Below are 19,540 nucleotides of genomic sequence, written 5' to 3'. Positions count from 1 at the left end.
TTATCTCTTTAGTTTTGATTCATTTATTTTTGGGTTTTAAGTCTTAATTTATAATGTCTCTGCCACACCCAAGTTAATGAATAAAACTACCTGCAGTTTTTGAAAGATGCATCTAGACTGAAAATAAAGGGATGGAAATTGGTATTTCAAGCAAATGGAAACCAAAAGAAGGCTGGCATGGTGGTTTTAATTTCAGATAACTTAGTTTTTAAATTAACAAAAGTAATAAGAGACAAAGATGGTCACTATATAATGGTGAAGGGTACAGTTCAACAAGAAGACATAACTATACTTAATATGTATGCACCCAACTTAGGTGTGCCCAGATTCATAAAGCAAACCCTACTTGAACTAAACCAAATGATAAACAGCAACACCGTAGTAGCCAGAGACTTCAACACCCCGCTGACAGCACAGGACAGATCCTCCAAATAGAAAATAAACAAACAAATAATGGACTTAAACAGAAGGCTAGAACAAATGGGCCTGACTGACATTTACAGGACATTCTATCCAAACTCCACTGAATATACATTCTTCTCATCAGCTCATGGACATTCTCTAAGATTGACCATATCCTAGGACACAAAGCATGTCTTAAAAAATTTAAAAAAATAGAAATTATATTATGCATCTTCTCAGATCACAATGGAATAAAAGTAGAAATCAACCATAACAGAAATTCTCATTTCTACTCAAAGTCGTGGAAGCTAAACAACCTTCTCCTGAATGATCATTTCATAAATGAGGAAATCAAGACAGAAATCAAAAGATTCTTTGAACTAAGTGACAAAAGAGACACAAGTTATCAAAATCTGTGGGATACAGCTAAAGCAGTCCTGAGAGGAAAGTTTATTTCCATAAATGCCTATATCAAAAAGACAGAAAATTTACAAATAGACAACCTAATAAATAGACTCAAAGAGCTGGAGAAAGAAGAATAGACTGACCCCAAACCCAGCAGAAGGAGTGAAATTAATAAGATCAAATCAGAACTAAATGAAGTGGACAACAGGAAAACTATACGGGAGATTAATAAAACAAAAAGTTGGTTCTGTGAAAAGATAAACAAAATCAACACACCTTTGGCTAGACTAACTAAGACCAGAAAAGAAAAATCTCTAATAACCTCCATCAGGAACATGAAAGGAGAAATTACAACTGATGCCACAGAGATACAAGATATAATCTATGAATTCTACAAAAACCTTTATGCACACAAATTGGAAAATGTGGAGGAAATGGACAAATTTTTAGAAACACACAACCTCCCTAGGCTCAACCAGGAAGAAACAGAATTCCTGAACAGACCAATATCAAGAACTGAAATCGAAACAGCAATAAAAAACCTCCCCAAAAGAAAAGCCCAGGACCACATGGCTTCACGCTCAAATTTTACCACACCTGCAAAGAACTGGTGCCTATCCTACAAAAGTTATTCCACAATGGGAAAGACAGAATCCTCCCCAACACATTTTATGAAGCCAACATAGCCCTAATACCAAAACCAGGAAAGGACACAACAAAAAGAGAAAACTACAGACCAATATCCCTCATGAATATAGATGCAAAAATTCTCAATAAAATCCTAGCAAATCGAATCCAGGTGCTTATCAAGAAAACAATCTATCACGACCAAGTGGGCTTCATACCAGAGATGCAGGGATGGTTCAACATATGCAAATCTATCAATGTAATACGCCACATAAATAGAAGCAAAAACAAAGACCATATGATCCTCTCAATAGACACAGAAAAAGCATTTGACAAAATTCAATACCTTTTTATGATAAGAACACTTTTTGAATTAAATCTTCTATCCATCTGGAATTTATTTTGGAGTTAAGGAGTAACATCCCTTTTACATTTACAGTTATAAATAACTAATTGCCACATTACATTTATTAAATAATACAACTCCTCTTCCCTCTCATTTTGAAATGCATGCCACTTTCTTCTTTGGTTCATTTTCTTTTCTTTTCCTTCCTTTTTTTTTTGAAACTGGGTCTATGTTGCCCACACTGACCTTAAACTCTGGGGCTCAAGCAATCTTCCCATCTCAGCCTCCTGAGCAGCTGGAACTTGGGACTATAAGCAGGTACCACTGCACCCAGCTTTTATATGTCATTTGTTTTACCATATGAAAGGACTATTCTCATATTAAATTCTTATTCTTAAATATTCCAAATGAGTTGTACTGTCACTTTTTCAAGTAGTAAAATATTCTTCTGGCATTTTATTTGACATTTCATTGAATTTAGACATATAGAGAACAGTACCTTTAAAATAATAACCCCCTAGTGCACAAATTATGGTTGCCAAATACCACACTAATAAAAGGAAGTAAAGTGCTTTAGAGATATGGCTATTGTTAAGTATGAGGCAAAAAAAGAAAAAAAAAAGATCCTGAGGCATCTTTTCAGAGCAGGTAGCAAGGAAGTAAGTAAAGCCTACTACATTTGTGTCAAAAGCACTCATGAGTGAATGCTGAAGAGGATGCCATTGGCCAAAGTTGGAACAATCTGATAATAAAGAAGGATAATAACTGCAATGGAATGGAACATATAACATCAAACAATAACAACAACTGTAACAACAACAGCTGTAACAACAATTGTAACAACAAATTAATTGGTCATCATTGGAAGATGATAGCAATCCAATTGATTTTTAAAAATAGAAAGTAAAGATAATGAATTAAGAATTCATCTTGCCTTTTCTACATAAACCGTACCACTGGGTAATCAAATAGTAAATGAGAAAAGTTTCTTTATAAATATATTCCAGATAATAAAGAAGAAAAAATATAACAAGAATATCATTGTTTTATAATGCTTAATGAATTAATAAATTGGGAATTAATCATGAAAAGAGAGAAATTAGATGAGCACACATGCACAGAGGGAAGTAAAAATTAACGGAAATCAAGCAGGGGACACGGGGGGGACGGGATGGGTGAAAATCTAACAGGTACTATGGATAGTCTCTGGGTGACAGCACACTTATAACCATTACTCAAGCATTATAAAAGTGATCCATGTAAACAAAAGGGTTTGTACTCCTGTAATATCTTGAAATTAAAAAAAAAAAGGAATTAGACTTTTGCCTCCTAATAGAAAAACATGACCAAAGACAAAAAAGAAACAAGAGCCTAATTAGATCAGATCTCCACATTCAACTACCAATTTACTAAATACACAAAAGAGACAAACACACTGAACTATACCATGGAGACACAATCAGCAAAATCCAGAGTGTGGGAAACTTTGTAGGATAATGATTTGTTTTTTAAAAACTGCAAGTTGTGAACATTATTTGGATTCTCATTCAAAGGAGAAAACTGGAAAACAATGTAACACTTATGAAACCACTGGAAATTTGAGCACTGATGATTCTTAATAGCCACTAGTTGATAATTTGTAGTTAGTTATCCAAGAATGTTTTGTCTTTTAATTTACTTAAAGGTATTGTTACAGTCTTAGAAGAGTTTGAGTGCTTTCTTTTTTTTTCTTTAAATTTACTTCTATGGATTTTATTTTTTGTTTGCTATTGTAAATGGAATGTTTCCTGTCACACCTTTTCTAATTGGTTATTATTTGCATATAGGAAAATTATTTTTGTACAATATTATTGAAGAGACCCCCTATTTAATTCTTACTGCATCTCCATGAATTTTTAAAATTTAATTTTAAAAGATATGCTTTGGCATTCCTCTATGGAAAACTGAAAAACTGTACATACTGTTATGGCACTCCACTTTTTCTTATCTATAACCTATTTCTTTTGTAAAATAAATTTTTTTGGCCGGGCACGGTGGCTCATGCCTATAATCCTAGCATTCTGGGAGGCCGAGGCAGGAGGATTGCTTGAGTTCAGGAGTTTGACACCAGCCTAAGCAAGAGTGAGACGCCATCTCTTCTAAAATGAAAAATTAGCCAGGTGTGGTGGTGCACTCCTGTAGTCCCAGCTACTCAGGAGGCTGAGTCAGGAGGATCATTTGAGCCCAGGAGTTTGAGGTTGCTGTGAGCTAGGCTGATGCCACAATACTCTAGCCCCGGTGACAGAGCAAGACTTTGTCAAAATAAATAAATAAATAAATAAAAATTTAACAGTAAATTTTATTATTTTTTTTGGTCCTACAGAAAATTGGCTTTTAACCTTGAATACATCTATTTAAGATTCTATTTCTTAAATTCTCCATACAGATAATATTTATTAATATTAACTCCCTGCTAAGAAAAATGAAGAAATAAGTGTATACATATTTCTTCTCATGTTCCTACCCTCATCCATATTTCACAACTTAGTGTCTTGACTTTTCCATTTTTTATAACATTACTATAACTATAACCCTGAGAAACAACTGGATTAGTCTCACCAGCATTCTTATCTAATATTTCATTGTTCCTCTGATTGTAAGCAAACAAGAAGGGATAAGTGGCATCAGTTACTAACCAATTTAGTTGGTTTAGTTAATGAAATTTGAGACTTATAAACTGACAAGGTGTAGATGAGCTTTCTGGACTTTGAGTTGATGCTGTAATGGGATGAGACTTTGGGAGACGATGCATTTTGCATGTGGACATATGTGAATTTGGAGGGCCACAGAAAAAATTGTGGTGGGTATAATAATAGCTTCTCAAAGTTCACATTAGAATTCCTGAAACTTACCTCACATGACAAAAGGGATTTTGCAGATATGAGATGATCACAGAGTTTGAAATGGAGAGATTATCCTGGATTATCCAGGTAGGTCCCATTAATCATATGGCCTCTAAGAATGTGAAGAGGGATGCAAAAAGATATCCTCTGAGAAGGGGCTCACCCACTGTTACCGGCTTTGAAGATGGAGTAAGAGGGTCCTTGAGCTAAGGAATGTAGATAGCCTCAGAAGTTGGGAACAGCCCTCAGTTTACAGCCAGCAAGAAAATGGGGACCTCAATCCTTCCATTGCAAGGACATAAATTCTACCATCAACTCTAATTAGCATTAAAAAAAATCTCTTTTAGGACCTCCAGGAAAGAACACAGCTCTGCCAACAACTTGATTTTAGTCCTATTAGACCGTACCCGATTTCTGATATACAAAACTATAAAATAGTAGATTTGTGCTTGTTCAAGACAATAAATTTGTGGTAACTTATTAAGGCAGAAATAGAAAACAATCTGTTTAGATCAATTTTATAATTCTTCCCGTATATTAAAGGCCTTCCACTCTGAGATCGTGTAATCTCTACCTACTTCTTGAACGCATCAGCATCCTACAAGCAGGGAGAAAGGGGTGGTTGGCAGGGAGAATGGCAGTGATCAATGCCTGCCACAATGACTAATCCTCTTGATTTGGTTTAAGTCTCTAGTCTTATATCTCAGACTTCTACCTCATGCTTTATGATCCAGCAGTTTCCAGTCTGTGGGATAGATGATCTTCTGCTTCTATGCTCTTGGTAATTCTGTTCCCTCTGCCCAGAACACTCCAGCCCATTACACCTAATATTCAAGAAATGAATGCTTGAATTATGCATTCTTCGTAAGAATCTTGCTGAATAGCAATTATAGACACACACCTTTTATACTTCACATTATGAAAGACTTAAAAAGTACACAAAAGTAGAGAGAATATTATAATGAATCCCCATTAGCCATGATTCAGTTTCAATAATCAACATTTATATCTATATTTTTAAATCAGCTAGAAAGTAGCGATTTATTCCCACAGCTGGCTGACCTCTTGTCAACAGGCATTGTTTGGTTTCTATCTAAGGTGAGGAAATAGATTTAGTTCTCCAGCATCTTAGGTCTTGTGAATTTTAAGAGCAATAATGACAAAGCCACTCTCAGAAGCAGCCATTAAGTACTAGCAGTGACCAAGATAGGAGAAAAATCCTATTACAGACTAGAACCTGAAATGGCCACCATATGGTATAGGACTTGCTCAGCGAGGGCAATTCTAGCCACTTAAGACTTAATTCAAAAGAAAGGGTTTGGTTTGTGTTTTGTTTATATTTAACGGCCCACTTCCGTGTTAGCAATAGAGAACATGTGTCCCTGCTGTTTTACATAAATCGCACTGACTGCAGAATGCTTGAATTCATTTGACCCAAAACAAAAACAGAGGAGTGAGGACCCTGTCGGAGTTTCAGGGCGGTGCGTTCCCAGGGCGATGGGTAAGACAGACCTTTCTTTGCCCGCCCCCGCGGGAGGCCCTTCCCCCGAGGAGGAGCGGGGGGCTGGGGCGGGGACCAGAGGACCCCATCTTGACTCCAGATCTCAAGCAAAGAAACACAGTCGAAAAGGAAGAACGAAAGAACAAAGGCTCGACCCCTGGGCCTGGTTAGAGACTTGACCAGGAGAACAGTAACTAACGGTTCTCCCTCTCCCTCTCATTCCCTCCCGCGGAGCAGAGCAAGGCCGAACTACACTTCCCAGAATGGAAAGCGGTGGGGCGGGGCTAAAGAAAGAGCGTATTTTTACCTCGGGCTAGGTTTGATTGTAAACGCCATTCCTTCTCGGTGGCTCTCCTCACCTCAGTCTGATTGGTTCGGCAGTCCATGCACGGGCGGGCGGCTCGGTCGTCACAGGCGGCGGTTGAATGGAGACTCGCCGCCCCGCGACCTGCCGGTAGTTGAAGTCCTGGCTCTGGTCGGAGCGGTAGCGTTTCCCGCCGCATGGGAGACGCAGAACTACATTTCCCAGTGGGCAGCGGGAATGCCGGGCGGCGTGGGGGCGGGCCTCACGTCTGGTACAGTCATCGCAAGCCTTTTCGGTGGGACTGTGATGGCCGGAGAGATGACGATCTTAGGTTAGTGCCCGGGGGTCCCTGTTACTGTCGCCGGCGTCAAGGCGGTCTGAGGAGGCCGCTTGGGCGGGGGTGGTTGTCTCATTTCGTGGATCCTGTTGACGCAGCAGGCGGGGAGTCGGAAAGGTGACTTAGAGGCGGTTTCTGGCTGTTCGGAGCGGGTGGGGTTGGGGCCGCCTCTAGGAGGGCCCAGGCCCGGCTAGGCCTAGGTGGGGCCCGCGGTGACCAGTTGCGTACGTCCGTGGGACGTCGGGCTCGGGGAAGCGTTCTTTGTGCAGAACCTCGGTTTTGAATTGCTGGGTGAATGGGGGCTTTTGGAAGGCTACAAGAATGAACACCTCCAGGACCCCTTTGTGGAGTAAGGGGGAGGAGCAGCAGCAGCATCTGCAGCTGTAGACTCAGGCGATGCTGAATTTGGAGGGATTCAGGCCTCTCTGATGTCTAGCCCGATGCTCTTCCCACCATGTCTTTGAGTTGTGTGTTGATGTACATGAGCTAACAATTAGCAACACAAAGTTCTACAAATTTACATTTTGGGTCATATGTAACATGAGTGGACACAGGTGTATAACACAGCCTCCTGAAACCAAATACAAGATTAATTCTAAATTCATGGTGGCATCTTTCTTCACTCGTGTTTACAATTTGTGTGTCATTTGTTGCTATTCGGTTTTTTTTTTCTTTAATTAGTATTTGTTGAGCATCTGCTATTCCTGGCGTGGGAGATACAAGAGTAAACCAAACCTGTCTGCAAGGAGCTTGCGTATATATTGCCATTAGGCGACATGTGCTGCTTCTTCCCTAATTATTACCTCAGCAAGAAGGATGTCCTTAGTTCATACTTAAATACATAAAAAGTTAACTGTGTTCTGTTATGAACTGATAGTTTAATACCTAAGCAATTTTCAAAATTATTTTATACAATTTACCCATTTAATCCTTTTGAAAGGGAAAAGGAGGTGAAATACAAAAATGAAGAGTTTTAGCCTTACAATAACAAATTTTTTGTTCTGTAAACAGTAATGAGTTTCTTTTTATTAATGATAATTAAGCTATTTACAAAGTCATAAGTTCTAAATACCAATTGATTAATAAAATTGGATTGTATCCATCTTTTACTCCAGATGAATGATGTTTCCTGTCAGCACAATTATCTAAGTATTTTTACATTTTATTCCTTTTTTCACCCATTAATGAACTACGCAAACATACAGTTACAGAGTTTTGTGGGGGTTTTGTCATTACTTCATTTTTAGTTGTATTATAACTACTTTTCACTATGAAAAACTTGATGCCTGAGAGAAATGTTATTCTATAAAAAACATTTTGAGATTTGTGTTTTTAGTGTTGTTTCAAAGAGTGGTATTAAAGGAACTTTGCTATGGTGATTTAACATATTGTGCTAGTTTGTTAAGCTATATCTTTTAATTTGCCTGTATTTCAGGATCAGCTGTTTTGACTCTCCTGTTGGCTGGCTATTTGGCACAACAGTATTTACCACTGCCTACTCCTAAAGTGATTGGTATTGACCTTGGCACCACCTATTGTTCCGTTGGGGTGTTTTTTCCTGGTACAGGAAAAGTAAAGGTGATTCCAGATGAAAATGGGCATATCAGCATACCCAGCATGGTGTCTTTTACTGACAGTGATGTATATGTGGGATATGAAAGCTTAGAGCTGGCAGATTCAGATCCTCAAAACACAATATATGATGCCAAGAGATTCATAGGCAAGATTTTTACCCCCGAGGAGCTGGAGGCTGAAATTGGTAGATACCCATTTAAGGTAAGTGATTAATCTAAAATCTATTTTAATGCTACTGTATCGTTTAAATTAATGCTTTGGCTTCACATTACAAAGCATTCTATCTCAACTAGCTTAATCTACATGGAAGTTATATTATTTCACATAACAAGAAATTTCACAGCAGCTCTGAGAGTTAATTCAGAACTCCATAATGCTATCAAGAACTTAAGGTCTTAACTGTGTTCTTGCTCTCCCATCCTGAAAGTGTCTGTTTAGCTCTTTTAAGGTGGTAGGAAGGTTGATGAAGCCCCATATACTATAGATACATAGATATTCTGTGTGTGTATGTGTACATACTTACATACATAAAAGAGATCATACCAGGTATGCTATTTTATGACTTATTTGAAACTCAACAATATGCCATGGACAATTAGTTAATAGGTTCACATCATATCTTTAATGATCTCCTGGAATGACTGTTCTGTTAATTAATTGACTAGTCTCTATCATTATACCTTTTTTTCCTGGTTTTCCCTAATGTTGGAGGTTTAGGGAATATCCTTATACACATATCTTTGTACACTTCTCTGAAATTTTCCTAACTTGAATTCTGGAAGTAGAATTGCTAGGTCAAATGTATACATGTTTCTTAAGGCTTTTGATTTATGTTGCCAAGTTGTACCTATGTCTTCACTAGTTATTATTTTTTAATCTTTGCCAGTTAGACTAGTGAAAAGCAATATCTTGTATTAATTTTCATTCCTTTGATTTCTAGTGAAATCAGATTTTGTAGATTTTGTAGAAATTTACGAGTATTTTAATTTTCTTTAGTGATCCATTTTTCGTTCCTCATGTTATTTTCTTTTGGTGTCTCTTTTCCGTAATGACTATAAAATACCTTTGTTATACGTTTTTGTTATTTTCCCTTTACTATTTTTTAACTGATGATATATAATTTTATTTTTGAACTATCAAAAATAGTTTTAGATTTAGATTTTTATGTCGTAAAATGATCTTTTAATAATTTTTTTAAATTGGTTTTAGAATCTTACTGTGCTTACTATGACCTTTCCCATCCTATACACTGTTGTTTTTTTTTTTTTTCTCCTTTTATGTGAGTATTTGTTGGTTTCGGTTTTACTTTTTTTTTTTTTTCTTTTAAACATTTAGACCTTTTTTCCATGTAGAGTTTTTCTTGTAAGGTATGAAGTGGGATTCTAAATGAATTAGTTTAAAAATAGTTAGACAGTTATATCAGTGCTGCTTATTGAATAACCCTATCCATAAAAATTCTCAAATTTTTATCCATTTTCAAAGGAGAAAGAAATTTGCTCTCTGCGTTTCTTAGGTTTATTGCTTAATTCATTTTTAGCTTTTTTCTTGGGATTCTTTACTGATTTCTAATCTTTATGTAATGATAAAATCATCTCTTGCTATACATTTTCTCTCAGTTACAGTTTTGGGTACATTACTTATTGATCCAAAAGCTATTTTGTTTTACGTTTCTAAGTGATCTGATTTTTTTGTTTGTTTGTTTGTTTCATCTGATTTTTTTTGTTGTTTCTGTTTCATGTGGGCTGTGATGGTTCTGGTGTGTTTGTACCTCATTTTAGAAGTGTCTGTATAACTCAATTTATATTTTTTCCAGACTGGTGAAATACTTTTTGAAAGATCAGATTTTTTTGATTGAAACCTAATATGAGGTCTTGAACGGGGAAACATAATTTCTGAGAACAGATTAATTCTTTTTACTATTGATATTAATGTGATCTGTTGGTAAAACTAGGATAGTATGTTGAAGAGTTAATCTAGTTTTTTAAAATGTATACACACATTATCAGGGATAATGAGCTAATGCACAATACATGTTTTCATGGAAATGAGAATGTAAATGATACTTGAGTCTTAGGTAAGAACATAATGAAGTATTAAAATTATTCTTGTTATTTACTAGAAAATTCTTTCAATTATCTATTACTTTTAGAAACGAGTAAATTGGAAAAAGAGAAAAGATCCTGAGTTACATACATGATTGAACAACTGTTATTATTTTTTGTCATTCATTCTTTCATTCATTCATTCATTCAACAAATGTATATTGAGAATCTTCTCTGTTCTAGTTATGTGCTTAGTGATGAATTTCGTTCTGCTGTTATTGAAAACCGTAGTGTGGATTCATTTTACAGATTTTGAAGTGAAACATTTAATAAATTCTAATCTTGGTGAATGTACTAGATAGATTATAAATAAATTTGCTTTTATAAAGGTAAAGGTAAATTTTTATTGAATAAGCGGAGTATGTATATATGTATATACATACAAACTTTTATACTTTTTTTTTTTTTTCAAATTCTATTTACAGGTTTTAAACAAAAATGGAATGGTTGAGTTTTCTGTGACAAGTAATGAGACCATCACCGTTTCCCCGGAATATGTTGGCTCTCGACTGTTGTTGAAGCTAAAGGAAATGGCAGAGGAGTATCTTGGAATGCCAGTTGCCAATGCTGTCATTTCTGTACCAGCAGAATTTGATCTCAAACAGAGAAATTCAACAATTGAAGCTGCTAACCTTGCAGGTAACAGCTCCATTGCCTAACTTGCATTTTTCTCAAAATTTTGTTAGGTTGAACAACTAATGGAAATGGAGCACACTGTATGGGGAAAGGACACGCTTATAGCCCTGGCTTGGGCAAGGCAAACGCATTTCATCTAAATGTTTATGCCCCCATAATATACTGAATTAAAAAAAAAATTTGTGAGGTTGAAAATCTTCTGTAGTAAGGTTTATTACTGTCTAGACCACCTAATTACAGGCACAGAAACAAACTATGTGGTAGGTAAATTAGATTGATTTTTATATAGTTTTATGAATGATAATTATGCAAGCTCTGTAGCACAATGTAAAATGTGTATATAATAAGAGCCAGTCAGATAGGTAAAGGCTGAAAGAAAACATGGACATGTTAACAGTGAGGTATTTTTTTTCTAAGCTTTGTTTAATAGTAAGGTAGATAACGTAAGGTTTTAAAAAAAAATTGGAGGTGGAAGAGAATTCATTTAGCCCCATTCAACAAATATTGGGTACCTTGGTAAATAAAATTAATAAATCTTTATTCTCATAGACCTTGTGTTCTACTGGAGGGAAACATAGAATAAGCAGAAAAGATAAGTTTAATGCAGAATTTTTCACCCTCAGTAATACTGATATTTTGGGCTGGATAATACTTTGTTGTGGGGGACCGTCCTGTGCACTACAGAATATTTTGGAGCATTCCTAGCCTCTACTCACTAGGTCCTAGCAGCACCCTCCATAACCAAGTGGTGACGGTGACAATCAAAGATATCTCCATGTATTGCCAGATGTCTCCTGGTGGTAAAATCACTCCTTCTTGAGCACCACTGGTACAGGATATATCAGAAAGTAACATGCTATGATAAAAGAGAACATGGTAAGGGATCAGGATTGCTGGTGGTGGTCAGGGGCTTGGGGGTTGTAGGTTTTAAATAAGGTGGTGAGGTAGGCCTCATTGAGAAAGTGACATTTAAGCATATTTGAAGGAAATGAGGTAGTTAGCCATGTAGACAGATGGAGAAAGTGGGTTGCAGGGAAAGGAAATGGCCCGTGCAACAGCTGTAAAACGGGAATTTGCTGGTGCGTAAGAGGATAGGAAGTTGGCCAGTCTGACCAGAGTAGAGTGAATGATAAAGTCAGAGAGCTAAAGGGAAAGGTGTTATGATCTTTGGAAGAATTCTTTAGAATTTGAATGTTGTTATGGCTCCTGATATATAATGCCATATTACTTCCCAGACCACTCACTAAGTATGGCAGTTAGGTTAAAGCATGAATTTTGTTCCAGGAAACAAAATATCCTGATATTTTGCCTTTACAGGATAAGCTTATCTCATTAGTTTATAGTATGTAATGATTAAAGTTTTATTGCTCATATATTCTCAAGTAGAATATGAATATTAGAAAAGGCTGAGAGATTGATTAAAAATTAGATGTTAATTAATAAAGAACAAAGTAACTTATTCCACTGAACCTGGTCTTTTATTTCTTTATGTTGTAATCTTTCATAATAATTTTAATGATACTGTTTAGAAGAGCCTATATTTATTGTTTCTATTTCATATTTCTATTGGGTTTGTTACTGCTCCCATTATTACAGTGGAGTTCATGTCATAGAAAACACAAACACACGATGAGGTTGAGTGGGAAGGAATTTGTTAATAGCGTCCTCTCAAGAGTTGCTCTTTCCTTCAACCAATCTTGCAGGATTGAAGATCTTGAGAGTAATAAATGAACCCACAGCGGCAGCTATGGCCTATGGTCTCCACAAGGCTGATGTCTTCCATGTCTTGGTGATAGATTTGGGCGGAGGAACTCTAGATGTGTCATTACTGAATAAACAAGGAGGAATGTTTCTAACCCGAGCAATGTCTGGTAAGAAAAATTCAAGGAGAGTTTAAAGAGGTTCAGGCAGTGCTTTCCTTAACATATTTAATATGTAGTACATTTTTTTTCTAGAATTCCTTGACTTCATTTTGGTAATTTTATGTGTATGTAATTTTATACCACCATTTATGTACATTTACAGCAAAAAGTTAAGTCTCAAAAAATGACTGGGCATCCTAAGTCAAATGTATTTAAGTCAAATAAATACATTGCCAGTTACAGCTCACTGAGCCCATAGGACTTTTCATGGTGATGGTGAAGGAAGGGAACAGGGAGAAGAAAAATAGCTTTAAAATGAACAGTAATCAGTGTATTTCCTGTGATATTATGTTTTATAAAGTGGATGTCTTTAGAAAGTCTAATTTTAGTGTTCCCTAGGAAAAGATAGGCTTTGCATTCTAAATCTTTTTTAAAGGTTTTTGTCTTAGGTTAAAGAATTAAAGCTGTTTGAAAAGTTGAGATGTAAGTTATAGTGTGTCCTAACCTCTGCATTTTGCTTTCTCTTATTCAGACACTTTCAAACCAAACTAAATGCTGGGGATTTTTATTACATTATATTTTTCCTTTGAAATCATTTTTTTTTTACTTTATCTTTTTTTTTTTTTTTTTTTTTAGAGACAGAATCTGACTCTGTTTGCCCAGGCTGGAGTGCAGTGGCACGATCATAGCTCACTGCAGCCTTAAACTGGGCTCAAGTGATCCTCCTTCCTCAGCCTCCAGAGTAGCTGCGACTACAGGCGTGTGCCACCATGCCCAGCTAATTATTTCTATTTTTTGTAGAGATGGGGTCTCAATATGTTGCCCAGGCTGGTCTCGAACTCCTGGCCTCAAGTGATCCTCCTGCTTCAGGCTCCCATAGTGCTGGGATTATAGGCATGAGGCACTGTGCCTGGCCTGAAATCATTTTTCTACTTTTCAGTTCTTAATTATGCAAGCAAAAGAATGAATGAATAAAAAGATAAAATGCCTACTTTTTAATTATAGGAAACACTTTCTTCTGTTGAGAATGACTTTTAGTGTTTTTAAATAGCTATTTACAGGCCAATCTGTGTTCTCAATCTCTATTTTCTGCAAAATTATTTTATGTCATTAAGAGATACTTCTTTCTATATCACTTAAAAATTTTAACTGTGATGTGTGCACTGTTTATTTAATAGTATATATTTGGTTTAAAATTATTTTAACCCAGTTATTTTTAATCCATCTTATATATAAAATCTTTTTTTTTCCTTTTTTTAAGATAGGGTCTCACTCTGTCACCCAGGCTGAAGTACAGTGGCACAATCAGAGCTCACTACAACCTCAAACTCTTAGGCTCAAGCGGTCTTCCTGCCTCACCCTCCTGAATAGATAGGACTATAGGGACATACCACCGTACCTGGCTAATGTTTTAAATTTTTTACAGAGATAGGATCTTGCTCTGTTTCCCGGGCTGGTCTTGAACTCCTGGTTCAAGGAATCCTCCTGTCTCGGCTTCCCAAAGTGCTGGGATGACTGGCATGAAATAGCATGCCTGTTCCCTAAAATCTTAATAATACATTAAACAAGGGATTTTTTATTCCCAGAATATAAATTTTATGCATACATCACATGTGTATATATATATATACACATACATATATGCATAAATAAAATATAAACTTTTTTTTTTTTTTTTTTTTTGCTTAGGAAACAATAAACTTGGAGGACAGGACTTCAATCAAAGATTGCTTCAGTATTTGTATAAACAGATCTATCAAGCGTATGGCTTCATTCCCTCTAGGAAAGAGGAAATCCACAGATTAAGACAAGCTGTGGAAATGGTCAAATTAAATCTGACTCTTCATCAGTCTGCTAAGTTATCAGTATTACTAACGGTGGAGGAAGAGGACAGGAAGGAACCTCAGAGTAGTGATCCTGAACTGCCAAAAGACAGACTTTCCCCAGCAGATGGCCACCATGTGAACAGTGGGTTTGGACCTGGCCTTATTGAAAAGAAAAGTGGAGAAAGTCAGGTTTTATTTGAAACAGAAATATCGCGGAAGCTCTTTGATACCCTTAATGAAGACCTCTTCCAGAAGATACTCGTCCCTATTCAGCAAGTATTAAAAGAAGGCCACCTGGAAAAGACTGAGATTGATGAGGTGGTTTTAGTCGGGGGCTCTACTCGTATTCCTCGAATCCGCCAAGTCATTCAAGAGTTCTTTGGAAAGGATCCCAACACGTCTGTAGACCCTGACCTAGCAGTGGTAACAGGAGTGGCTATCCAAGCAGGGATTGATGGAGGCTCTTGGCCTCTCCAAGTTAGTGCTTTAGAAATTCCCAATAAGCATTTACAAAAAACCAACTTCAACTGAATTCTGGAGGAATGATGATAATCTGTGATCTTGTCTGATGATCTTTTCCCCTTTATCAGACTACTTCCTCCAAAAAAGAAAGTCTCTATCTAAAATATCTCACAGATTTACCTACATTTAGATATAGGAAAATTTTACATAGCATTTTATTTTAGGATTATATGTAACCAGATTGATCCTATTTGATTTTGGAGAGATCCCATTCCAACAAATACTTCTAAAAGGAAAGAATTGAGGTAAAACTCTCTTATAAGAGTGTAAGTGACTATATTTCCTAGATTCTGGAAGTAGATAACCACAGGCGCTTAACATATTCTGTAAACATTAAATAGTGCCAATTATAAGATTCCCAGTTCTTACTAAATTGTATTAGCAGGAGCTGGTAATTTCCTTACTTGGTTATCACATGTAACTATTAGTTTGAATTCTACTTGAAGTACAGTATTGGTGTCAAGTATTTACATTGGCTGGGAGATAGCTGTATTATTAATATAAGCTGCATACATAATATTCAATAACTGCCACATTATCTGACAAATTTTACTTTCACAAATTCAGGATCCTGTTATGTGTCATATTCTCATAATCTGCATTCTCTAGGTTTTTTTATGTATTTAATAAGTCAGTTTATTTTCTTTCTAAAACAGGTACAGGTTTATTTAAATGTTCTAATACCAGATAGTAGAAATACCTAATTTATATTCTAGTTCCTTCATCTCTTATGTATCACTCTGTGGATTGCTATGATTTTGTTGGTTAGAACACATAGGCAATTATTAGTTGCATTTTTAAAATGTTTTGATGTGACGATAAAGCCATCATTACTATGTCATTTTTTGTTATCCAAGACCTTTTCAGACATTGCTAAATAGCATTAATTACCTACTGTATTGGTTTTACATTTTTGTTTTCTTTGTTTATATTTTCAGTAAGCCCTAGGGACTTATAGCATGCATTTGAGCTATCAAATGGTATTTGATTCAGTTTCACTGAAATTTTTTCTCATATTTAGTTTTAAATAAGGAAAATGTGTTCAATTGTAAAAACCCTATTATTGTTTTCTATTATTTTTAAATAGTCACACTTGGACTATTTTCAGCCATCAGGTTAGTATGCAATGAGAATAAAACATTTGTGATTGCTAGAAGTAATGTGGGGAAGGCACTGTGAGAAGGTTTCCATAAATCAACATTTGAGTTGTATGTTTTGTTTTGTTTGTTTGTTTATTTCCTTAAAAGCCACAGGGACCAAGGAAGAAAATATAGCAGCTCGATTTCTATGATACTCATTTTATTTGAAGATATATGTATATATATTTTTCCTTAGTAGAAGAATGCTTCATATTATTATTCAAAAATTTTATCCCGATCAATATTTTTGTTAATAAAAAAGGGTGTTTGCTTTATCCATTGTTGAATTTAAAGAATGTTGAATTTCCAATCACTGAAAAGGGGATCACTAAGGAAATTTATTTCAACATCAAAACTTTTCAGCTTCTCAGCAAAAAATCTCAATGTTAATATTTTTTGGTTGAAAAAATGTTTCTTACCAGTGAAATTGCTGTTAACACAAAAATTTCAATCAAATACTTTTGTGTAGAGAAAATGTGTGTAGTAGGTAAATAGAAAAATATAAAATGTGCATTGATATGTTTTATTTTAGAACTAATGAAGAAATGCCAAAGAAGAATCCATCACTGCAGTATGAAAATATTCCAAGTGCTCTCTTGGACTTTATGTAAATCTTTAATAGATTTTAACACTGAAAAATTCTTTTTATGAAGGTCTTTAATAGAAAAGTGTTCGATTTGTCTCCACATATAGTATCAGCTGTAACCTAAACCATTTTAAAATTTTTTTTAAAAAGCTTGAATTTCTCAAATATTTGAGATAGTTCAAGACAACCTAGTAATCTGTTAACTATTTTTAAAGGAAACAATTTACAAAACAAGGCAGGCAGCTAATCTCATACTAAGCTAATTCTTATATTGGAATTTAAATAATTTGACTCTATCTGAGAAATAGAATGGCAGTGTTGGAATTTGGGGGCAATAGTTTTGTGTGTTCTCTAGTGTAGTTACACCTTTAACAAAATGAAGGAATGTCTGTTTTCAATCATGTTTTAGGGGGCTGTATATAGTCTTGAAATCAATGTAGTTCATTTATTTAAAAGATAAGAATGCATCCTAAAAAGGATCATTTATGAATAACAATCTGAAGTCATTTTTCATAAGACAAACAGTATACTTTAGTTGTACATTTAGCTAGTGGTTTTTGAAGTACATAACTTTTAAAATATTAAGTGTCTTGTGTGATTAGAACATGTAAACAAGTAATTTATTTTGTATTAGGAATGTTTTGATGTACTGTTGCCACTCAAACCACTGACTTAACAGATAACTACTGTGTGTAACGTGGACTAAATATTACAGTTACTGTGCATAAAGAATTGTGCCTCTTAAATGTGTGTGTATACAGGTAATTCATGTTTTAGTGTAAATAAATAACCATTTTGCAGTTTGTTTTTTAAACTGTGTACTTTTTTTTCCATTCAGGACTAGGTTGGAGTACATTTTTAAGGTATATAAATAAGAAAGGAAAGATAAAGCTAATTTGATGCTTATGGCACTTGACCTCAGTAGCTATAGCCTAGTTCCAGAAATCCTGTCTCTGGGATTGCTTATATACTTTCCACTTACTTTCCTAATTTGGAAGAGTTATTGTATGATGTGACCACTATCTCCAGAATTCTGAATTCCCATTTTATGGCTTCTGACCATAATGGAACCAAGAGCTAAACTAAACTAAACTAATCTAGCTAGTTAATAAATAATCCTACATACCAGGCTAATGTAATCCTCTAGTGGATGGTTAATACTTTATACTTTTCCAATAAAGTATTAGTTTTTGGACCAAAAAACTCAGTATAATTGTTTTTGTTTTTTAAAGAAACATTTTATTAGTGTAGTCTTTAAGGTGAACCCTTAGATTAAGATGGTGGACTTGACCCCTTGCACAAGTACTCAAATATATGAGGAAATACAGTGACACTTCCATATTTATTTTATTTAACAAATACACAGTTCCTTACTGAGGTAGGCAGCTTCTAATGTGGCTCTCAGTGATCCCTGCCTCACCGTATTCACTTCCTTGTGTAATCCTCTTGAATTTGGACAAGATTTAATGAGTCACTGCTAATGAACAGAATATGGCAGAAGTGCTGGGATGTCACTTCTAAAGTTAGGTTTAGAAAAGACAAGCTGTCTTGCATGTGCTCTCTTGCTTGCTGGCTCCCTCTCTTGGAGCCCAGCTGCCACATAAAGAAGACCAGGCTATTAATGCTGGGAAACACAGGTGAAAAAAGTCCCTAGAAGAGGAGAGGCCACATGGAGGCAAACAGACACCCCTGCTGACAGCAACCACCAACTCCCAGGTATGTGAGAGAGCTGCCTTGAAATGAACCCCCCAGCCCTAGTCAAGGCTTTAGATGAGGCAGCCACAGTTGACAATTTGAATACCACCTCATGAGAGACCTTAAGCCAGAACCACTCATCAGCTAAGTGACTTCCAGATTCCTCGCCCATGGAAAATGTGAGAGCATTCATTTTTGTTGTTTTAAAGTACTAAAATTTGGACTCATTTGTTACATAGTGGTAGATAATGGAGTTCTTACTATGTACCAGGCACTGCCCTAAATGTTTTACTAACACTAACCAATTCAGTGTTCTCCCAGCAAATATATGAGTAAGTATTATTATCCCCATTTTCAAATAGAGAAATTAACGTGTTAATTTGAATGTGTTAGGTAATTTTCCAAGAATTATGCAGCTAGTAAGTGGCAGAGTTAGGGTTCAAATCCAGTCTATGCTCTTAACCTCAATGCTGTGCTGCCTTATCCATCACATAATACAATCCCATTACATCTTTTTTGTTCATTTACTAGACTGCTGGATAGTATCCATGTAAGACCCCTTATTTACCAAATAATGTTAAAATTAAAGATTTACTGCTATTTAATCCTTCCATTTTTGACAGGCAGATTGAGAATTTGTAAAATTCTTAAATTTAGAATTTACAATTTCTTAAATACAAAATGGAGATAATAGTACATATTTCAACAGGTTTTTGTTAGTGCCTAGCACATAGAAAGTGACAAATATTATGAAAAGATATGGTAGATAGGGAAATGAACAAACAAGTTCAGT

General features: G+C 35.6%; 1 protein-coding gene and 1 long non-coding RNA gene across 3 annotated transcripts in view; one reads left to right on the top strand and one right to left on the bottom strand.

Moving 5' to 3' along the window:
* Window positions 1–6,513, bottom strand: part of LOC123630644 — a 126,290-nt gene extending 119,777 nt beyond the window's left edge. For both annotated transcript variants that reach the window (XR_006732724.1, XR_006732723.1), the window contains exon 1: window positions 6,471–6,513. This is a non-coding gene — a long non-coding RNA (uncharacterized LOC123630644). The remainder of the gene's footprint in view (window positions 1–6,470) is intronic.
* A 174-nt stretch (window positions 6,514–6,687) lies between these two features.
* Window positions 6,688–17,866, top strand: HSPA13 (heat shock protein family A (Hsp70) member 13). The gene is made up of 5 exons (XM_045540463.1): window positions 6,688–6,798; window positions 8,240–8,580; window positions 10,907–11,120; window positions 12,821–12,988; window positions 14,669–17,866. The coding sequence occupies exons 1-5, from the start codon at window positions 6,705–6,707 to the stop codon at window positions 15,334–15,336; spliced, it is 1,485 nt and encodes a 494-aa protein (XP_045396419.1). The 5' UTR covers window positions 6,688–6,704; the 3' UTR covers window positions 15,337–17,866.
* Window positions 17,867–19,540: the final 1,674 nt, after the last annotated feature.

The sequence above is a fragment of the Lemur catta genome, chromosome 1 (assembly GCF_020740605.2).
Source record: "Lemur catta isolate mLemCat1 chromosome 1, mLemCat1.pri, whole genome shotgun sequence".
Classification (NCBI taxonomy): Eukaryota; Metazoa; Chordata; class Mammalia; order Primates; family Lemuridae; genus Lemur; species Lemur catta.
The sequence above is the reverse complement of the archived record's forward strand: the minus strand, read 5'-3'. Positions and strand labels throughout refer to the sequence as shown.

Excerpts from the sequence above, each read along its gene's own strand:
- HSPA13 (XM_045540463.1), top strand. The coding sequence starts at position 6,705 with ATGCCGGGCGGCGTGGGGGCGGGCCTCACGTCTGGTACAGTCATCGCA. Across the intron at positions 8,581-10,906 it reads TTGGTAGATACCCATTTAAG|GTTTTAAACAAAAATGGAAT; the intron begins GTAAGTGATTAA and ends TTCTATTTACAG. Across the intron at positions 12,989-14,668 it reads TCTAACCCGAGCAATGTCTG|GAAACAATAAACTTGGAGGA; the intron begins GTAAGAAAAATT and ends TTTTTTGCTTAG.